This window comes from Numenius arquata, chromosome 7 (assembly GCF_964106895.1).
Source record: "Numenius arquata chromosome 7, bNumArq3.hap1.1, whole genome shotgun sequence".
NCBI lineage: Eukaryota > Metazoa > Chordata > Aves > Charadriiformes > Scolopacidae > Numenius > Numenius arquata.
This window is the reverse complement of record NC_133582.1, coordinates 43380208-43401596: the sequence shown is the minus strand read 5'-3', so window position 1 is coordinate 43401596 and position 21389 is coordinate 43380208. Positions and strand designations below refer to the sequence as shown.

General features: G+C 42.0%; 1 protein-coding gene across 1 annotated transcript in view; it reads left to right on the top strand.

Moving 5' to 3' along the window:
* Nucleotides 1-2903: 2903 nt before the first annotated feature.
* Nucleotides 2904-21389, top strand: part of SH3BP5 (SH3 domain binding protein 5) — a 52234-nt gene continuing 33748 nt past the window's right edge. Inside the window, exons 1-3 of the mRNA XM_074151010.1 lie at nucleotides 2904-3046; nucleotides 5166-5228; nucleotides 15461-15589. Of these exons, the coding sequence (XP_074007111.1) occupies nucleotides 2966-3046; nucleotides 5166-5228; nucleotides 15461-15589 (273 nt within the window). The 5' untranslated portion in view covers nucleotides 2904-2965. The remainder of the gene's footprint in view (nucleotides 3047-5165; nucleotides 5229-15460; nucleotides 15590-21389) is intronic.

Below are 21389 nucleotides of genomic sequence, written 5' to 3'. Positions count from 1 at the left end.
CATTGAATGCTTGGGACCAGGGTTTTGAAATACTGATACAGGAGAAAGCACAGGCTGTCTCGGTCGAGCCTCGTGCGGGCTTCACTCAGCCGCCTTGGCGCGTGTGGGACCTGTGTGGGAAGGGAGAATGTCAGTGTGACTGGCTTTTTGGGAGTGGGGTGGGGCTGGGGAGGTGTCCGGCTTTTCACAGATCATGCAGGAGAGATTTGCCGGGATGAGATCACTCATGACTTGGCAAAAGTAATACCCAAATGCCATCGTCCGCAGTTGACTTCTGGCGCCGTATTGACTTAAGAAGAGGATGAAGCCCGTTTGTGTGCTGTGCGGGATCGTTCCTCACATACTCCGGGGGCTCTGCCACCCTTTGCATGTGACAGCGGTGTCAGCCAAAGCTATTTCATGGGGAAGAGAAAAAACTATTAAGTCCTTTATTCATCTTCATGTGTCTCCCTTTCCCTTTTCCGTCAAATAGCTCCCTTAAGGCCACTTTTCTGTTTATGCCTTAGTGATGTCTGCAGTGATGACAAACATGACCTGTGCATTCTTCAGCGATTTTTAAAATATAAATCTTTCCGATGTATTTGTTTGATATAAAATGATCTCAGTGACCCTGGGGATGCGTGTGAGAATTTCGGAGCCATGGGGAAAGGGGCCTGTGTATTCATACTGTCTCCTGCCCAGCGCTAAGCTCTGCAGGCAGCTCTCCCAAAATGCTAATTCCGCCGTACCACTGAGGAAAGGAACAGCTTGCTCTGCCTTGATGGTAGCAGATTGATGAATTTGGCTGGAGGTTTTTTGAGCTGTGACAATCACGGGGACTGTCATGGTAGCAGTGGAAGAACAGAGTCCTCGCTCAAACATCACAAATCCCTTGGGGAGAGCACAGTCTGCACGGGAGTTTGTTTCCATACCCCAAGCAGCGGGCAGTGCTTTGTGTGACGTTGCCATGGGTCAGACTGCGTAGATTTTGGAGAAACATGGCAAAGCTACAGCATGTTTTACGTAGCCTTGTTTTCTCGAAATGTAAGCGATAACGGCAGGATTGCCGGCATTAACTCTTCCATATGCTGCTTTGTGTTTTCTCTACTTTTCTAGGATGATGAGAACTTTGGACTTTTGACCACCACGGTCTTGGCATGAGCCACAGCACACCAGGGAGGAGATGCCAGGGCCCTGGGAACCTCTGGCTGTGTGTACACATCGAATTCCCCTAATGGACAGCAGTAAGTGGAAAACACTTGGCTTTGGCCAATGGTTTGGGGTTTTTTCTTTTTTTTCTTCTTTCCATGATTTATTCTGCTGTGAGAAATGAAGATGTTGCAAACAACCCATCTGCGTTTTTGCAACACCTCCTCTGTTCCTCGATTATTTTAGTTTGTTGGTGTCACTTTGCATGTTTATACTATTTTCAAATGTTTGTGCCACTCTCCTTTTCCTCCCATCTTTTTTTTTTTTTTCCTGGTTGCTTTACAGTGTTTGGAAGAGCCTGAATCCTTTTTTTTTTTTTTTTTTTGCCACTTCTTTGTTTTACCTTAGGAACATCAAGTTTTATCTTCTTGTGCCCTGCTGAGATTTTTTTTCATTTTGAGTCTCTCAAAGGAAGCTTTTTCACCATGTCTAAGAACTGGGTCTTTTAATCCTTTATTATTATTAATAGTTTGAGGCGTTTTCTAACAGAAATGGGGTTAAATCAAAAGTGGTACTTTTAAGGTAGAGCTGTATTCCTCATCTGTTTGAAATGACTTGCTACCCACCCAGGGGAAGTGAGGAAGCGGTTCAGTGTGGTTGGTGTGATTTAAGGAAGGGCCTTGGCTCAGCCAGTTGCCGCTTCTTGCCTTGTTTTTCCTACGTGGGAAGCCTGGCCCATGTACTCTGGTGGGACTGTCTTCTCTACGTCTTGAGGAGGGAAAAGACAAAGCACAATGTTTTTCCTTTTCGATGACAAGGGAACGCACCGTTAGTCTCTCTCTGGGGTTGCTGTGAGAAGGGAAGAGAAAGTAATTGTTCGCAATTTTATTTCTTTGCTGCAGCCCACAGACAGGGTGTCAGCAGTGCCCGAGGCCGATGAGATGAAGTGCTGGAGCCTGTCCCTGCTGGCACACTGCTAGTCAGAAGGGTTGCCCACTCTTTTCTCATTCTTGTTTGGGTGCCAATTTGGGCACTGCCCCCACGATTAAGGAGACCCTAATCTGAAGTGCTCTGCTGGCCAGGGGCCGTGCATGTACATAGCATCAGCGCTTCTTGCAAGAAGTTCCTTTTTACTGACAACAAAAGGACACGTCTCTAGTGTGTCTTTTTCTGCTGCATCCAGTGGGTACAATAGGTTCTTGCTCAGCTGTCACACAATAGAAATCTGGGTTTCATTTGAATTTTCAAGGTTGTTGAAAGTGCCTGTATTATTTTTATCTCCTCCCTTTTCTCTCCCCTTTTCTTCCCCGTAGACGTGTCAGCCCCCAGCACAGCCTGAAAAAGAGAAAAGAAGAAAAGAGGGGGGAAAAGTAAAAAAAAAAAAAAAAAAAAATGTAAGAAAGAAGGAAAGAAAAAGGTTTTGTTAGCATTTCCCTCCACCTGAAACTTCTCATGTTGGTTTCAGGCACTGCAGTTGGCTTGCACTTTGTCTGCCCGGCGCGGCGAGCACCGCAGAACGCAAGCGTTAACACACAAAAAAAGGGGTGTGGGGGAAGAGGGAAGGAGGCTTTAAAAAAGAAAAAAAAATTAAAAAAGAGAAAAAAAGAAAATAAAAAAAGGAACCCCCGCAATTTTGCGCTCATTTCCTCCTCGCGGTGGGAATGCACAAAGAGGGGGGGGGGGGGGGTGGTGGTTATGGGGAGGGAGGGGTTCCCCCCCTCCCCGGAGGCGGGGCCGGGCGGGGACCGGGCCGGGGTGGCCGCGGCGCCGGAGCCGAGGCTGAGGCAGCGGCGGAGCGGGAGGCGACGGAACCGGGGCCGGAGGAGCCGGGGCCGCCATGGAACCGGGGGGCAGGCGCGGCCGAACCGCCGAGGAGGCTCCGCGGCCCGAGGAGGAGGAGGTGGACCCCCGCATCCAGGTGAGGGGCGCCGCGCCTTGCCGGCCTCTCCGGGGAGGGGGGCGTGTGTGTGTTAATTGTAAAATTTATTTTAAAATGTGTGTGGTTTATATAGCAATTATTATAATGATTGCCTTTTATTTTTAATCTTTGCCTTCTAATGCATATGTACATACACATATATACATACACTCACACACACACATATATATTTTTATATATATATTTATATATATTTGCCTGCGGCGGTGCAGAGCAGCCCCGGGTGTCTCGTCGCCCGCCGGGTGCCGGGGGAAAGCGTTCCCGGGGCTCCCCAGCCCTTTGTTACCCCGCAGACCCGGGCTCCGTTGGGCGTCCTTCCTTCTCCTCCTGAAATCCCCCCTCCCCTCTTATTTTTGGCCATGACAGCGTGACCTTGCTCGTGGAAGAGGGCTGATGCTCGGAAATTCGTATATGGGGGAAACCGAAGATTTTAAAATTATTTTTGTTTGTTTAAAAAAGGGAGCTTTAGTGGAAGATGGTGTTTCCTCTCTATGAATGCCTTCTGAAATGCTTTTTATTCTTGTGTGGTTTCTAAACAAAGCTTTTCTCCCCCAAATCACGTCTTGACCAATTGCCTAGTGTAAACTTCAGCACGCTGTGGTCCCTGAAATGAAATGTATTTTTAGGTCTCTGCAGATTTATGGCTTTTGCCTCCGGCATTTCTAGGGCTGTTTGTCATGAGTGAATATAAGCATGTGTGTACGTTGCTGAGAGGATGGATCCTTGGCATAGGGCCCTCCTTGCTGTAATTGTCATTTTTTTCTCCATCGTGAGCATTTCTTTTCCAGGGTTGAGCAGAGCAATTGCAAAATTCACAAAACATGGTTACACATAGAGAGGCCCTCAGCCAAAAGCTGGCCTGTTATTGCCCTGATTTTGAGAAGCTGAGCTCTGTTAGTGTCTATTGATCTAATTTTGGCCTTTGGTTGTGCAGCTGGCAACATGTTTCCATGTACCTGACTTCCACCTTGTTGGCCGAACAGTGGTTTTGTTCAGTTTTCTGTGTGGCTGAAAAAACAGGCTGCTGTGTCTGCCTCCATGAGAGCCATAATGTTCTTAGCCTTACAGTAAAAGGTAATTAGGTAATTTCTGTATAAGTGTCTGTTTCAGAAAACATGGGTTTGCAGGTATGTATTTTCCAAATCCTAGGAGCTGCAAATGAAATCTGACCTCCCAGGATTAGAAAACTAAACTGTTGCAATTAATTCCTTTCTGATTGTAACCAGAGTCATTCTTGTAATCTAGTGGGAAATCGCTCAAGTGACAATCAATTTACAGTGTTCCATTTATACAGCTAAACATTTCAAGGCGGATTCTGTTACACCGCTTGAAAACTAAATAACATTTGAGTTAGAGAACGCTCCTGTTGAAATCGTAGGTTCTCACATGGAGTAACATGTTGCTAAAATAAAGGAGTCTGCTCCTGAGGGTTGCTTTTTGTGGTAATAAAGTCATTAAGAATGAGCTTTGTTTTTACAGTAACTTCATTCATGCCAACACCACCTCTAGTAAATATTTATTCAAGGGATTTACCACCTTTGTTTTTGCTGTTAAGAGATCAAAATGTTGGCATGCAGGCAGACTAAGTAAATATAATCATATGTCCTGTTGACTGGTTGTGTTTAAAATGGTTTGCCAAAATCCGGAGTGAAATGCCTCTCATGCTGCAAAGCATGTTTCTTATCAATGCTGTGCTTTCACTGTATGTCTCTTGTGATAGTACTAACTTTATGCTAATCCTTGTGGCATGTGTGCCTGTATCTCACTGGAAACTAGCAGATACTGACTATATTGATTAACAAGACAGAATTTACTGTACCTTATGTTTGTTTTTAATAGTGAGGAATAAGCCAGAACAGGAAACGTACTGCCTTAAAATAAAACTATAGGAGCTCCTCTGATTATTTGTCTTGTATGTAGCAAAGTAGAAGACCAGTGGCAAAGTTATTCTAAACATCTCAAGGTTTTCTCTTTTCATTGAATTTGTAAGCCACAGCCCTTGTGAGCTTCCAGCAGGGATGCTGACTGACCCTTCTCGGACACTTTTTCCCCCCCTGATTTCTTAACATGCATTTGACTTTTCTTTCTTTCTTTCTAGGGGGAGCTGGAAAAACTAAATCAATCTACAGATGATATCAATCGCAGAGAGACGGAGCTGGAGGTACAGAATTCACCCTTGCATTTTCCTTTTGTGCATGCTGGATTTTGTGAGCAACAAAACACTATTTTTGAGTAGGTTCACTCCTGAATTATGCCATCCTGAACAGTAATTTGGCAGCAAGAGTCTGGTGATGATTTTTTTTTTTTTTTTAAAGGTGAGGGTTGAGCTAACAGCTGGAATAGAAAGGGGGAAGGTAGAGGGATGCTGACAGCGTGAAAACCCTGTATGGAGACACCCCTGCTCCTCCCCCCACTGCCAAACTCTATTTTTAGGTTTTGAAACTAAACTTAGACGAGTTCTATTTTTACAAATCCCTAGTTTGGGTTTGTGTTCTTGTGATTATAGACAGTGAAAGTTTATTTGGTTAAGAGGTCTTTTTCATACAATTACCTGCCAGGATCTCGTCCTTGGTGGCTACTTTTTTTTTAGCTTGTTAGTTTTGCCTTTTTTGTCATTACTTTCAGAGTAAAAAAAGTTGAAGGAGTTGAAGGAAAAGACTTCCTAGTTGGGAAAAGAAGCTTTCTTGGACACTTAAAATCTAATAGAAAGTTCTGAAGAAATTGTTTCTGAGGCCCCAAATTTGAGCTTCAGCTACTTGGTAGTTATTCTGGAAGGCTCAGCGTTATTGATCTAATAACAAATCAAAACAAGCTGTCCTACTTATGTGTCTAAATTTTCTTTTAACTGGAAAACGGAGAAGATGGAAATGTAAGAAGTATATGCTGCTAAAGGAAAACTGGCGTCAAACGCTACACATCCTAAATAATTTTGATAACGTTACAATATTTTGAATACTGTATCAAAACATGCTGAGATTGCAGTGATGAACATCTATAGATTTCTGTTCTGCATCTCCAAAATGTCAAAGTCTATGTTTGGTTTGTTTTTTTTCCTTTTTTTGTTCTTTTATGTTTTCATGAGATGAGTACCTGGAGCAAGGGGTGGTTTCTGGCAGTATTTATAAATATTGGAGTATCCACTGTATGCACCAAGCAGAACATAGGGTTATGAACTTCTTTGGAAACAAAGCAGCCTTCTTACGTGGCTGTTTTCTTCTCCCTACTTGTTTGCATTTTCTGTGCTTTGTGGCATGTACATCATGAATTTATTTGCAAATAAACTTAGTGGAATGGGGGACTATTTCTTATGCAAAATTAAACTATATTTCAGCTGTGAAAACTGTTCAGTGTCACTTGATTTAAATTTTACGAGTGAACTTTAAAAATCAGTATGCTAGTCTGCAACAGTACCAATTAAATGGACATCAGGACTATTTATATACCCATATTAAAAAAATAATATCATTACATGTATGTTTTTCAGTCTCCCTATTTCATGCCGAGGTACTGAAATTGAAAGATGGTGGTATGGATAGTTGCTTGGATTTCATTAGTCTTGTCATAACCTTGCACTGAGGATGTATTATGAAGCAGATAGAATAGTAATAATAATGCAAATGCATCCTCATGAAATAAGTCCCAATGACTCAAGATGGGATTTTACTGCTTGATTAAAATTATTCATGTGTTCCAGTGTTTGTAGAGCCTGGAGATTTGTAGCTACTATGTGTGTGACATGCTGAGCTCTAAAGGGTGGAAGGCTCCTGGATATATCATTTTAAATAAGAGAGCAGCGTTTCCACATTAGCTTGCTCTTAACGTTGTTGCTTACTTTACGAAGTCTAAGAAATACTGGGTGTCAGTGCTGAGAATGATTATATGATGCTTTCTACCTCTGTGTTATTAAATGTTTACTGCAGATCTGTCTGTAGCATTACTGTAAGAAGTGTTTGATGGAATTAAGTTGAAATATCATCAACAGTATGCTTTCATGAACGTTTCCTCTTCACTTTTCATTTGAAAATCTTACTGGATTGCAGCCAGTTTGTGGTATCATGCAACTGCCTAATTTTTTAATCCAGAAAGATTTTCATTACGTTTGATCTGCTTAAATTTTGAGGTCAGATGCAGTTGGATGTTGTAAGCAAGGCTTAATTTATATACGTTTGATAAATGCATTTTAAATGGACTTAAGGCCTTTCTAGAGGAAAGATATTAAAGAAAACAAACAACAAACCAACAATTGTGGTTAGAAGAAAAGCCCTGCATTCATACTCTGGACAAGAAAAGAAAGCTTTGCAAGCAGCCTTATAGGATAAATCCAGAGTTTGGAAGGGAGAGTTTAGAACCGGGATCATTCTGCTTCAAAGACTTCCAAAATCCTTGAATGCTGCTGAAAATGTGGGCCTCTGGGAGAGCCGTGCTGAGTTTGCCTTTGAAGATTTGCTCTTTTGGCGTGTATTAGCTGCTTTGGGTCCCTCTTGCTACCCCTTCCTAGTCTGTGGTGTTGCTGCTATTGCAAGATATTTCATTAGAAGAAAGATGGGTTGTTTGGTTGGTTGTTTTTTTTTGTTTGGGTTTTTTTTTTAACCAGACAATGGAGTTATATTTGTCCTATTCTTCCTTTATTATTTTCCTCATCTTTTCCATATCTGCTCATAGTTGACTTTAATGGGAACAATATCATTATCATTAGGCTATTTACAGCACAAGATGCTGTTTGCCAGCTTCCTGTAGCATTACTTTGTGGTCCATACATTCCTACTGTTGAATTTTTTTCCCAGAATAATCTGGAAAAGCAATGGGAGCATTTGGGTAGGAGGTATATTTCTTTGAAGGAAGTCCAGAAAAAGACACCGATGTTTTTGTGACTTGATGTACTCTCTGATAAGATAAGTACAAGGAAGGGTAACCTTGTGGCATCTAAGTACCCTGAGTCTGTTCTGGACTTCCTGTAGCTTTGCACCAGTTGCTCTAAATGGGACTGCTGACTGTCTCCAGTTCCCATTAACTGGAAAAAAAAAGTGCTGTAGGTGTTAAATGCTTCTAAACCCCACGCTTTTGTTCTCGCTGTGCCTCGGGTCTACATCTGCAAAATGGAAGGAAAAATGCAACTTTACCCGATCGAAATGTTACGGGGCTGAAATCGGTAGAGGCTTCTAGGATTTTGAGACTACACTTTCTTGGTGTATTTAGAGACATGTCGGCATTTGAACAATATAGGAAACATTGGTGTTTGCTGCTCACAGAGGTGATAAAATGTGGAATTCTGTTTTAAGTCAATCAGCCTGCCTTTTTTTTTTTTTTTTTTTTTAAATAAGTTCTGCACCCAAGCCACCTGTGAGGGGTGGATTTACATGCATCACTCGAGCAGATATGTTGAAGTTGGCTACTTCTATTTTTTTACTTGATATAATTACTCATTTTTTGCTCTTTTGACCTATCCTATTAAACCCTGGAGAAATATCCTGACCCAATGACGCTCACAGCCTGTTCAGGAGATGCAAAGCTGCTAAAGGGCACTGAGTGGCTGGTAGTTATATGTTGCGTTAATGTATTGCCTGTTAATGAATCTTTGATTAGGCTTGATCTAAAATCCATAATGCTGCTCATACTAAGTGCAATGCTGAGCATTACTGACACAGCAAAAGGATGATAAGGGTCCTCTGAGGGATTTAACACTTGGCTTCACTAATATCCCTGTTTATGTTTGACGTGTCTGCGAAGAGGTGGGGGAAACATCTTGCATTGGAGATACAAGTATGTTTTGGCCAAATGCAAGTTAGAGTGGCGCCTTGCTATTTGAGCTTTTTTCCTGTTTATTGGAAATGTATCTCCATCTGAACTCACATCAGGAGTTGCAAATGTACTTAACAAATGTGCGTGACTCGCCTGTCAGCTAACTCCTATGTGTCTTTGACTGGCTCCTGAAAGTACAATTCAGATATAACAAATTCATCCAGGGGCCCTCTGGCAGCATTGCAGGGAGGGGAAATACAGCACATGCCATTAAAATTACCACTGGAATCCCAGCTATCCCAAATGTGGTTTTTGTTAGTGAGAGTTTTTGTGCTGCTGGAGCTACGAGCTTGCCAGTGTTTGCTAAGGGGAGACGACTGCACATGAAAACTAGAGCCGAACAGTGCTGCTTTCAGCCATGCTTGTTGTAAGTAGGACCTGGTTAGGATCCTTCTTGTACATGCTTGCCTAGATCCTCTTGTCCTGATCTGTGAGTCTTTGTGTTACTTTTAGTCCTGGATTTATCCTAAAGGTCACTCTGGCTTGGTGTTGGATAGAGTCAAAGGAAAGGGCTGTATCACTTGTGGTGGTCTTTCGCTTTTGAGCCTTGTCACCATTTGAACCCTTCACAGAAAGGGAAGGGTTATCGTGTTTAGAGTTGCTCTTCTTACTTCCTCACTAAAATATTTGTTTTTGACGTAAAGCTCAAGCTTTTGACCCTGTCACACACACAAATTTTAAGTAGACTTTAAAAAAAATAATGAAATCCTCAGTCTTTCAAGTTAAGTGCACTTTTAAAAAATATCCTCAATCTTTCAAGCTACAGAAGAATGGCCTGTCAGGGGCAGGAATCTCTTTCTGAGCAGGCCTGCTTGGCCTGGGGAAATGTCAATCTGTGGAAACATCCGCCATGTTATCAGCTTCCCTGTGCAGCATTTTCCAGTGTCCATAACAATACAGATAAGGGAGAAGCAGCTCACTGGCTGGTGTTCCTGCTGGTCTTTGGAGTGCGATATACATGCCTGATGGATTCGTCCAGCACTAGCAGGGCAAATCTTTCCGTGTCTCTCTCTGATCTACTTGTTTCCATAGGAAATGCCTCCTGCACATGGACTGCTTGGTTTTTTTGCCTTCAGCTTTCATCCATGGATGAGTAAGGAAAGGCTCCTTCCTCTGCTATGGCTCTGGAAAGATTTTGTCAGCTGAGTGAGTCAAAGGGCTTTACTTGATTCAAGTTCTTGAAGCAGAGATGGGTTTCTAGCCTAAGGAAGGGAGAAAGGGTTAGACAGAAATCTTGTTTTGGAAGGAGCACCCAATGCTTTTCCCTGTCTACTTTCCTCTCTCTTCTTCTAAGAGGACTGAAAATACCAGTGTATTTGTAGACTCAGCCTGTAACTGTCTGCAAGCAGGAGGTTAGATTAATTAGATAAGTTAGATATTCCAAATACCAATTTTAATTGTTCTTAGATGGTAAATTAGTAGCTGTATGGGGAAAAAAAAGATATTTCCCCATGCTGAAAAATTAAGTGAGATGTTACTTAACCCCTTCCTTGCACGTTGTTTTTAAGGTTTGGTAGTCAGTCTGGTTTACTTGAACTGCTCAGGCATCAAATTGATATTAAAAATACCATTAACCTGTTTGATGCTGTGAGGTAGATTTCTGAGCACATGCATGTGCTCAGAAATCTGATGTGTATGTAATTGGGAATCGTACCTGCTTCCACATTTCAACATTGTTGATACCAATGCTATTTTAACTTGGAAATGATCTTTTGCAGCTGGTAGGTCTCTGTAGGAGAGGAATGCAGGTATGGATTCTGCCTGCCTCTTGGAAATAGATGAAGCCTGTCTCTCCGTCAGCAATTTCATTTCCCATACGCCTCTCAGGCTGGTTTAATGGATTGTTGGAGGTTCTGTGCACCAAGGTCATAGGACAGTCTTTGTAAATGAAATTTAGATGTGCTTGGTACTAAGATGCTTCATACCTGGTTGATGTGTTAAGTTCATTTTAAACAGAAAATTGTTTGAAAATACATGTTTCATTTGATGGGCAGAAATAGTTATTTGCCTGTCACCTGGCATCTAACACCAGCTCATCACTCGTGAGAAAGGAAAACAAGCATGCTTTATTCTCCAACAGGTGCAGTTTAAGTGCAAAATTGTATTTTAGTTTCTTTCCACATTTGAGGGTGGATCTCTAAAATGCTGCTGTACGGATGGCCCGCACCTCTCTAGGTGCAGTAACAGATGGCTGCCCAACAGCAAGTTACTGGAAAAGTCTGCTTTTAATAATGAACTAATTGCAGCAAAAGCATATATGGGGTACAAGTCTGGCATCCTCCCTAAAACTGTGCTTGTGAAATCTATTATTTCAGAGAAAAGCGCTGAGGATTTCCAGGAAGAAAGTTGATAAGAGTGGAGCTCTTATGGGTGTAGGACAAGATGTTGCAACGTGATGCATTAAGTGCTCTGCCTGCTGGAGGACGTGTGTGACAAACCCCTAGGTTGTGAGAGTCTGGTTATTAAGACTTAATTGAGAAGTTTCAAGTGCCCTTTTTCTTTTTTTTTTTTTTTTTTTTTGTACTTTGCAACATGTATTGAAGGTAAAGTGCCTTAACTGGCTTTTGTCCAGCTTTAAAAAGGTTTATTGTCATCTTCTTTGAGCACATAGGAGGGAATGTTGGAAATGTTAGCCAGTCAGCTTTCAATATCACCTTTCTTCTTGCAAAATCAGTAACAAGGTGTTCTTAAAAATGATCATGGAAAATTACGAGCGAGTAGGGGGGAAAATGCGCTTTTAAAATATTGTTTGGGTGTTTGAGATGTCTTTTGTCAGTTGCATGGCTTCTGTTACAGTTTATCTAATCTGTGCATATATTCAGTACAGTGATGAGAAAAACAAACCCATGGGTTTTTTTCCAAAAAAAAAATCAGAAATGGTAAGTGTGACTCACAGGGTTTGTAGCTAGGGCTGCATACTTGCTTTTATCAATAACTAGTGTTTCTTCTGGGGAAAGAACATCTTTTAAGGGACTGAAATACAGAAACTAGGAATTGAGGACTGTGCTAGAAAAATTGCATGGCATATGCTGTGCTGTCTCGGTTTTGCTCATGGCAGCAAGTTGCAGGAATTGTCGTCTTCTCCTTTCTCTTACCCATGTCTGCTAGGTAAAGGTCTGAACAAAGCAAGAGTTTGGCAGTTGAGTAGTAACACTTGTAGGGAGGCACATCACACCAGAGGGTTTGATAACTAAGTTGAAGGTGGTGTGGTTTGTCTTCCTAACAGGCTTCCCTCCTCCTGGGGACCATGGATGAATTGCACTGCTGTGCTGTTCCTGAGCCTCTAAGTTTTTGATGTGAATGTTCTTGCAGGAAACACCATTAAGAATATTTATAGCTTTGAACCCCTTTGAATGGGTCGAAGTGTCTCATTGGCAGTAACACAGGAAGCCAGACATAGAGCAGGGAATTAAATTGATTCCCACGTTATTGCCTTGACCACAGGCCCATTCTTCTCGTGAACCACAAACGCACTTTTCATGTCACGTAAGTAGCAAGTGCACCAAGCCCAGTGCTCCTGGTGCCATTGCCTTGGTGCTTCTGACCTCCTCATTTTCATATGAAGAGTAAAAATAGCTGCTACACCTGTATTTCTTATTTAAGCTTTCCCAGGGGTGCCTGCCAGGGGAATTTTGGACTGTCCCAAGGGTGATGACTTTCACAGATGCTCTGCCAGTACGTTACAGGGATGACACACTGAGTGTGGCTGCGTGTTTGCAGGAGGGAGCTGTGCCCCTGGTCACAGGAGATGTTGCCATAGCTCCCAGACAGGAGCTGCGGTCACTGAGGCCATGAAAGCTGGATCCGTTTGGACTGAGCCTGGATGGTGTGAATGCACTGGGTTGCTGCAGGAGCACACATGGTGTAGATATATAATGTGGGATTGTTTGCTTTTGTTGTGTAGCTGGAGCTAGTGGAAAGTAAAAGTGGTGTGTGTAGTGCAGGGGAGGGCATGGGTTTTGCATTACACCTTCTCAGAGACCTCACCATCTTGTTGCTGTGTCAAAAGGGGATGGCTGGAGACCTTTGGTAGGGGGACTGATCCCAGCAGAGTATAAGCATCAGCTTATTCTGTCATGCAGAAGGTGGTGGGGCCTGCAGGCTTGTGTTCCTGATAGTCAGGAGCCTGAGAATAAATGTCATTTAAAATAAGTGGTGTGATGGATGACACGCGTATAAAATTCTGAGGTGTTTTGGTTTTCGTTATTGCTCTTCACTGGAGAAAATGAGGATGGTCAGACCCAACTAAAGCCTCAAAATAGGAAACAGTCATCTTCTGGTGAAAGTGATAAACTAGAAGTTCATGTCAGTATATTCTTCAGCTGAAGCTTCCTATTCTTAGTAACTGGCTACTGTGTGAAGTGAGGCTGTACTCACGGATAAACGTGCTTAGCCATTTGCAAGACCTGTGCCCCAGGTGCCAGCTACAGGACTAGTTACAGTTTAGTAATTTTTATGTGCTTCATCTGAGTTGGCAGGAGATTAATGGGTACAGAAGTTGTTGTTCGTTTGACTGCTCTGTCCTTGGTGGGTTTTGGTTTGTTTTTCCTTTTCTGAAACTCCAGGTGCAGACTAGTCCTCTTTTTCCTATTTGATAAGACTGTACGTAATTATTATATGAATAAATTTGGAGTAGGTCTTTAAGCACAGACCTAGTAGTTATGGCTTCGTTGTTCCAAGTGCTTATCTCACAAACATGGGAACTGAATCTTTTGATGAATTACTGCATAGGGCTTTTTTTACTTAATGCATATACATTTATGTTTGTCTTTAACTGTTTGCTTTCCATAACTAGTATTCTACTATGCAGCTTTCACAAAGAAATTGAAAAACAAACCTTCAGGCTCACTCATTTAGAAATGAGTTTTTAATTTTGTTCCTGCACTTGTAGGAAAATATATATTTTTTTTTTTTTGTAAAATATACGTCAGTACTTAATATTTTTCTTGCAATATAGTCATTGTGCTTGCAGTCTTGTGAAACTTGATTTGAGCAGTGAACCATATATTATGCAGAACTTTAACTGGAAATATTCAAACTCTTCTCACTGAGAAAATCATTGACTCGATACATATTGTTTGAATGATGCATTTCATGCGTTCCCTAAGAAATGAGATTATTGACTGGATTTGAGTTAATAAAATAATAAGTTAATGTGCATTTAATTCTCCGTTTTTGACCTTGTTACCCATTTGAATACTTCCTTAGAAATAAATTGGAATACCTTAGGGATCTAAAGCTATTTGTATTGGGCTAAAATATTACTGATGCTGGTTAAGGAACCAGCACTAAAAAGGAAGCAAAGAAGCGTTTTCTGAATTATGTTTCTTTTTTTCTGTAAAAAATAATGTACTGCAGGTTTTTTTCCACTTCTGGGAGCATAGTGGTAGGTTCCAATGTATTTTAATTCTTCCAGTGAATAAACAGTTGTGTATTCTGGAAATCCTCAGCAATAATGACAAAAACCTTCTGAACTAGAGCACTTCTTCAAGCCAGCTGCTTCCTGATAATCAGCATGTCATTCCAGCAGTCTGTGTAAATCCTGCTCTCTAATTAGAATTACAAGGCTTGTCAAGAGCTCACATGGCCCTTCCTCTTAGTCTCCTTAAATCCTGCGCCAGGTCCCAGCCTGAATTTGCATCTCTCAGCAAAAATTCCATAGATTTAGAGTCTGTGTTGGATGCTGAGATAAAAATCAGAATCACTTTTCTTAAAGGTGAGGTAATTTCAGTGGAGTGGAGAAAATATTTTAATTGGCTTCAGCTAATCTTGTAAAGAGGGCAACTCATCCAGTTTAGAAGTAGCTGGCATTTGCTTTTCTTAAATGTAGTAAATAATAACAAAGAAATGGAAAGTAGGTGTCCTTACCCATTGATACAAACCATAGCAGAAAAGATGGACTTCTATGGCAGGAAGTCTTGCCATGGGGACCTGGCAGCTTTTTGCTGCTATTGAAGTAAGTAGGATGTGTATATAAAAAGAAAAAGGTGGTGACTGGAAAATATACCATCTGGGAAGTGTCCAGTTCTTCTATAGAAAGCAGATCCTGTCCATCCTTGTTTGCATTGTGAAATGGTCTCTCTGGGGGAAACAGTACTAGGGATGGGACGCAGTAAGGTTTAGGAAATACGGATTCCTGCTGATTTGCCAGCCTCCTGTGGGGGTTTGGCCTGCCTGCTTAGCCCTGTTCTAGCCTTGTCTAGATGAGATGTCTTTGCCATTGAACTCCCTTTCAGAACTTGTTACATTGCTGTTTGCCTCCTCACTGAGCAAGTAATTTACAAGCTATTCCTCTCTGAGAAACCCTGCCAGAAGTGACAATAGCACAGGCTATTGCAGACTTGGTATAAAAGCTGTCTTTGAAAGACAAAGATTCGGTGTCCAGGATACTAGCTTTCAGATGCGGTTTTGGGTTCCTGTTATTAACTCTACCGAAGAATTCTGGCTTAGTCCAAATGACAGTAACTGTTTTGAATGTATCGGCTCATGTGTGAATCTAAAGAGCAATCCGAAGGTAGGAACAAACAGGTAAAAATAAATTTTAAAGCTCTAATCTCTCTTTATCCTTCCTTTCCTTTCTGCACCATTTTGAAGGATGCACGCCAGAAGTTCCGCTCTGTGCTGGTCGAAGCAACGGTAAAACTGGATGAACTGGTAAAGAAGATCGGAAAAGCTGTAGAAGACTCTAAACCTTACTGGGAGGCTCGGAGGGTGGCCAGACAGGTGAGAGCTTTCTGCCTTATAAGCTTGTGCTGGTAGTTGGAGAGCACATACTGGTTGCGTTGCTTTCCTGCTATTAATAACATCTTAAGCGTATGCACTTGGCTAACACTGGTCGATGTCTTAAGTTGCATGTCAGCCATATAAATTGATGGCAGAAATGTGTTTCTTCACAGGCACAGCTGCACATGTTCTTCAGTCCAGGAACAGCTACAGCGGACACAAACTATCAATAGCACAAGACTAGTTCTGTTCTCTCATTATCCTGAAAAGAATGGCCTTTCAGAGCCCTGCTCTTTTCTATCAGTAGTTGTAATTATTTGAAAATACATTGTAGACTTTGTCTATCTGCTTTTTCTTCTTAAAGCGAAATGCTCAGCAGCTAAATAGCTGCAACTGGAAGCTACCGGGAAAGAGACTGGAGCGGGATAGACTTGAGGAAACCTGCAGGGTTTGGTGCTGAGGCAGGAATGTAGCTCTGAAGTGTGCTGGTTTGGGAGAATCTGAGCTCTTCTTTCTGTACTGTCATCAGGACCTTACCTCCCTTGCCCCAACTGCTAACTGATTATTGATAGGCCTGTGTAGATGAGGCGTGGAAGTAAGGGTGTGATCTACTGGCTGCAGGGAAAGCAAGAAGGCTTGTGAGATGTCAGGCAGCTTCTGACTTTAGGGGAAAAAGCAGCTGAGAGTTGAGTGTGTGGTGGCTTAGGCCATGCTTCTCCTTGGTGTCTGTAATGGGGTTTGCTTTTTGGTCTGAGGCTTTTTGGGTTTTCCCCAAGGGGGAGGCTGTTCCTGGGTGCTACTTCTGTTTTCTCTTGAGGCAGGGAGAGGCACACGTAGAGGAAGAGTTGCCTAGAGCTGCTGCTTCTGTGCTTGGCTGGAAGGATGCGTGTGGTGGTGTCTGTGGCTGGGGAGCCAGGATGTGATTGTGTTCAAGGAGAGAGTGAGAGGTGGGGTAGCATATGTGAAATACATGAAAATTACAGAAGGATTTTGTTTGTAAAAATAGGTAGGGGATGAGAAAAGTAGTGTAGGTGTGTGCCAGAAGGCAGAAAGTAAACTCCCCTTACGAAGGGGCAAGAAGAGAATACATCCTCAGAACAAGGTACAGGAAGGGGAGGCATGAACGTAACTTCATCACTTTGAAAGCCCCTGAAGCAGGAATCAGGTTGATGAGATGTGACACATAAGATAATATGTGACCGTGTTGATCCTTTAAATTGCACAGCATTGTTTTGGAGCCGTTGTCTCAGGCAGTGGGGATAATGTGTGGGGGTTATTAGGTTTAATCCTTCAGCCTAGAAGAAGCACGGCAAATAGGTAAACTCTGCTTCAAAGCACAGTAAGCACGGTATCTACTACTCATCTGTAACTGTTCTGGAAGCAATTCCTGCTTATGGGGCCTATGGTACGTGCTAGAGATAAACCGGTAGTGAATTAGAGAAAGAGAGGAAGTTAGCAACAAAATAAGGTCAAGGAATTGCTTGCATTGTGGTAATTAGTATGTGCAATTAAAAAAAAAATAATCTCCCAAACCCCTCCTTGAGTATTAACTTATCCTTCTATTACTATAAATAGCTACATAAGACACAGAATGCATAGATCTTAAAGTTATACTTGGAAAAGTCAATGGTAGAAATGCATACTCTGCAGTACAAAAAACCCACAGATGTCTTTGATGTTTGTAACATCAGGCACTGAGAGCAGTGAACTTTGTCCTCTGTCCTGAAGCTGGCAGCAGATTATGTCCTTAAAATGGATTTTTTTTTTCACTCCTGCATCTTTCCTGCCCCTGAAATCCATTCAGTCGTACTGGTTCAAAAGTGCTTTGCAAGAGCACTAAAAACTCCCTAACCACTTAAGGTTTGTGGAATCACTATTCCAGTATTGGGCTTGTTAGAGAGAACCGTATTTTTCTTCCAATCCATTCTGCTGTTAGCTAGGTTTAAATGCTGTTTATTCCAGATCTGCTAATTTGCTACACAGTCAATTTTCTTTTAATTCCTTTTTTTTTTTTTTTTTTTTTTAAAGCAGGGATTTCCCTTCTAACTGTTCACTTTTTTCCATTTTGTGTTATGGAGCTGGTCATGGAACAGAACTCCATCTTTGTATCTGCTCAGCAGACAAAACTGGGAGATGGCTTCTGGTTCCTCTTTGGCTCTTTGCCTAATAAAAACTTGACATAGGAAATGTGACTGCCAAGAGGAATATTAGCGTTGAAGGACAGCAAATTTATCTGGAAACCAGGAGACTGGAAAAACTGGTACTGGTCATCAGCAGAGCATCTGCCTAAAGAGTTTTCCTAGTCTTAATTTAGTCTAGAAAAGTTCCATTTAACTGGCAGTAAATTTGCTATATTAAAGCAGGGGGAAGGGGTGGGTGGTAAGGAGATATGAAACCGGAGGAATGTACCAGAATATTAATGTGTTTAGGTGCCAGCCTGCATCTTTCTTTTATACTTTGATTTGTAAAATTGCAGAGAAATCATGGGAATAGGTTGATATTTTTTTCATTCAAATTTATAAAAACACCTAGCCTAGGAAGACTGTCTTCCACCTTCTGTCTTCACAGTTATTTTAGAGCCATTAGGCTGCCTCTGAAACCATAGGCACAAGGTTCTCAGTGGTTGAAACAGCTTTAATCAAACAATAAGGGAAAAATGCATGACTGTGCTTGTAAGAGAAAGGGAAGTGTAAATTCTTGTTTGTTGTTTTCAGTAAAGGGAAGTAAAGATATGGCCTATAAATTGAAGTCTTCTGGGAACAGAGAACTGCATAATTAATGACATCTAGTTTGGCAGAAATGCAGTTGTCCAGAGTTACTTGCATTTAAGATGTCAGTTGTGGGGTAAGTTGGCTGCTGCAAGCTGTGTTTAGTCATACTGAGGAACTTGTTTTCACTTGGGCACAATTATGATTTTCTTCTGGAAATACTTGTTTCATCTGTTAAGGTAAAACCAATTTAAAATGGTATGGGGGCACTGGCATGGGGTCAGCAAAAAACAGATCCCTGAGTCAAGTACTTCCCTGGAGAAACTTTCGGACCTTCAGCCCTTTTGTCTCCTCACCCTTATCCCCATGTTGTGCAATCCTGTGTTGGCAGAAGATGGTGAATTCAAAACAAGTTAATTCTCCCGTGTAAGAGTCCTGTAGCATCTTGTTTGTGTAACATATGCCAAGAGAATTTCAACTTGGCTTATCTCAGGGTGAAATTTTGCTGTAATAGAGCAATGGTCCCTTAGCATTAGGATTTGAGTGCTTTGCCTTCTGAAGGGGTGGCACAGGGAATCGGGATGCTGTCTGTTGGCACCAAAGCACTAATATCTAGCTTTTTGCTGAGGCTGAAGTGAGAGCTGGTTAATATTCTTGCCCCTGCAGATTTCATGCAGCTTCTGCCAAGTCAACTTTGTTGTGATTCGTCCTTTGGCATACCAGTGGGCTTTTCATGTTGATTGCAGGGGCATCTTAGTGTTTTGAAGCATTTTGATCCAAATTGGATGTTTAATCAAATGTTAATGTATTTCTGCTGCAAGAACTTTTTTGCATTTAGCATGCTCTCTTTTCATGTTGTTCTTTACCTTAAGCCATAGTGCGCACGTTCAGTGGAAGAACCTTGACATGTAGCTGCAATACTAAATTCCTATAATCCAGAAGGTGATCCGGGTTCTAAGTGTTGGGAAGATCAGTCTTCCCATGTTTGCATTGTATGATTTTTTTTTTTTTTTTTTTCCCCCTAATAATCTACTGCCTTGGTTAACTAGTCAGAGAATTAGAATTTTGTTGCCCAAAGGTAATGAGGAAGAAGGGTGAAGTTGCCAGGAAACATTAATAATGTAAACAACAGTGTAGGTCTTGAGCCTCTGAGGTAAGGAGTGTGTGTGTTAAGCCACTGCTGACTTAGCATTTTGCAGGACTGGGGCTGGAAAGCACCTACACAATAGCGTCTGAGCAGGTGATAGAGCTTGAGAAGTGTGTTACCTCCCTACTGACAGCGTGCTCTGGGACAGGATGCTGTGCAAAAGCAAGTAGGGGTTATTGCATAAACCACTAGGCTGGTAGGAGCCGATTTCGTGCTGCAGCATGGCGTGGATAAATTACTTCATCTCTCTCAGTTCCCATATAAAATGGAGCTGTCAAGCTGCTGTGAAGCCGAGTTCATTAAGGGAAGTAAAAGCGCTTTGGTGTCATTGGGTGAGAGGTGCCATTAAAACACCGTTACCTCTACATCATCACTTGTGAACCCAGGGACAAACTGAACAGGAGGACTTGCCTTTCCGCTTTGCTTCTGCTGGAAAAAAAAAAAATCTAATAAAAATGTGTTCTCACCCACCCTGCAAATGAAACAGTCCATGCATTTGTAGTGACCTTAACGTGAATAAAACCCTGGGAGTGTTGCTTCTGATTAAGCTTTAGCTCCTATTACTGAGTGGGTTTTTTGCAGAGCGAACAGTTGCGTTTCAGTCACCAGTTCTGGCTCAGATTGGGAGTATGTGCGGATGCTTTGCTCAGCTGAGCTCATTTCGGAGCGACATGGTTTTGCTTTGTGATATTCCTCTCAGCCCCCCCACCCCATTTCGCTTTTACAAAAGAGTGTCAGAAAACTTGCTTCAGGTGAAAACACAAGAGATCTATGCTAGGTCATATCTATATGTATCTCTCACTAGGGGACCCATTTGTAGCAAGCATTAAGAGAGCGGTATGTGGAAGGGTTTGCATGTTCAGCTTCCTCTTGGGTCACTCTTCCCTGGTTCAGTTTTACAACTAATTCATCTTTTCAAGTTGTTGGCATACTTGCTTAAGCAGCAGCCTTTTATCTCAAAAGACTTGAAAAAGCACACTGAAATGGGTATGTACAACAGTTCTTCTCTGCTGAAGTCTAGGCATACCTGAGAGGAAATGCAGCTGATGGGCAAGCAGAGTGTGTTCAGCAGGGACAGCTAATGTGTCCTGTTCACTTCAGCTTTCTATGTAGTAGAGCTCCTTCCTCTCACCTCGCTAATAATCTTTCTCTCGTGTAATACTTTATCCTGGATTGCCACGTCTGTTTGAAGAAACCATCTAACAGGCTAAAGAATTATTAGGGATGAGCTTTCAGATATTCAGACCCTGGATCTCCATTCTGCCTGCCTTCACAAAACTTAGGAGAACCCAGTTGCCACTGGAAAATAATTTTCTCTCTCAAATGTAAATTTTGGTTGGATTTGACCAGTGGGGTGAGGAAGTTAATAGTGGACACCTGTAGACCAAGGTGGGTATATAGGATTCACCTTGATAAGCTTTTATGTACTGCAAGGTTTAGAGTCTTATCTAAGATAATCATTGGGACCCTTTATCACTGACTGTAGTCACTGGTGAGAGGTAGGTGCATGTGAAAAGCCTTCTGAGATACGTGCCTCTTCCTTAAATGCAGGGGGAGTTCAGACATCTTGGATTGTTTCACCATTTGAAAGTTGTCGAGTGAATCCTACATCAAGCGGTTCAATGAATCTTATATCCAAAGTGAATCAGAATGAAAGGTAGCAGCTGTAATCTTGCAGAACAGGAACTGAGGAGGAACTGAGCCACTTGATGGTGAACGTGGGAGGGGTGTAAGCAGATAAGAGCACACTTGCATAGATGGAAGACTCTTCCTTAGCAGATGAGACTGATAGCACTCTTTGTAGAAGTCAAAATTGCAGCGCCTATAAATGAATGAAACTTTCCAGAGTGGCCATTGCATCTCAGTTTCTAGATGTTCAGCTTCAGATGTCTGAAAGTAGCTTGGCAAGTGTGGAAAGTTACAGGTGGTAACTTTCTTAGCTCAG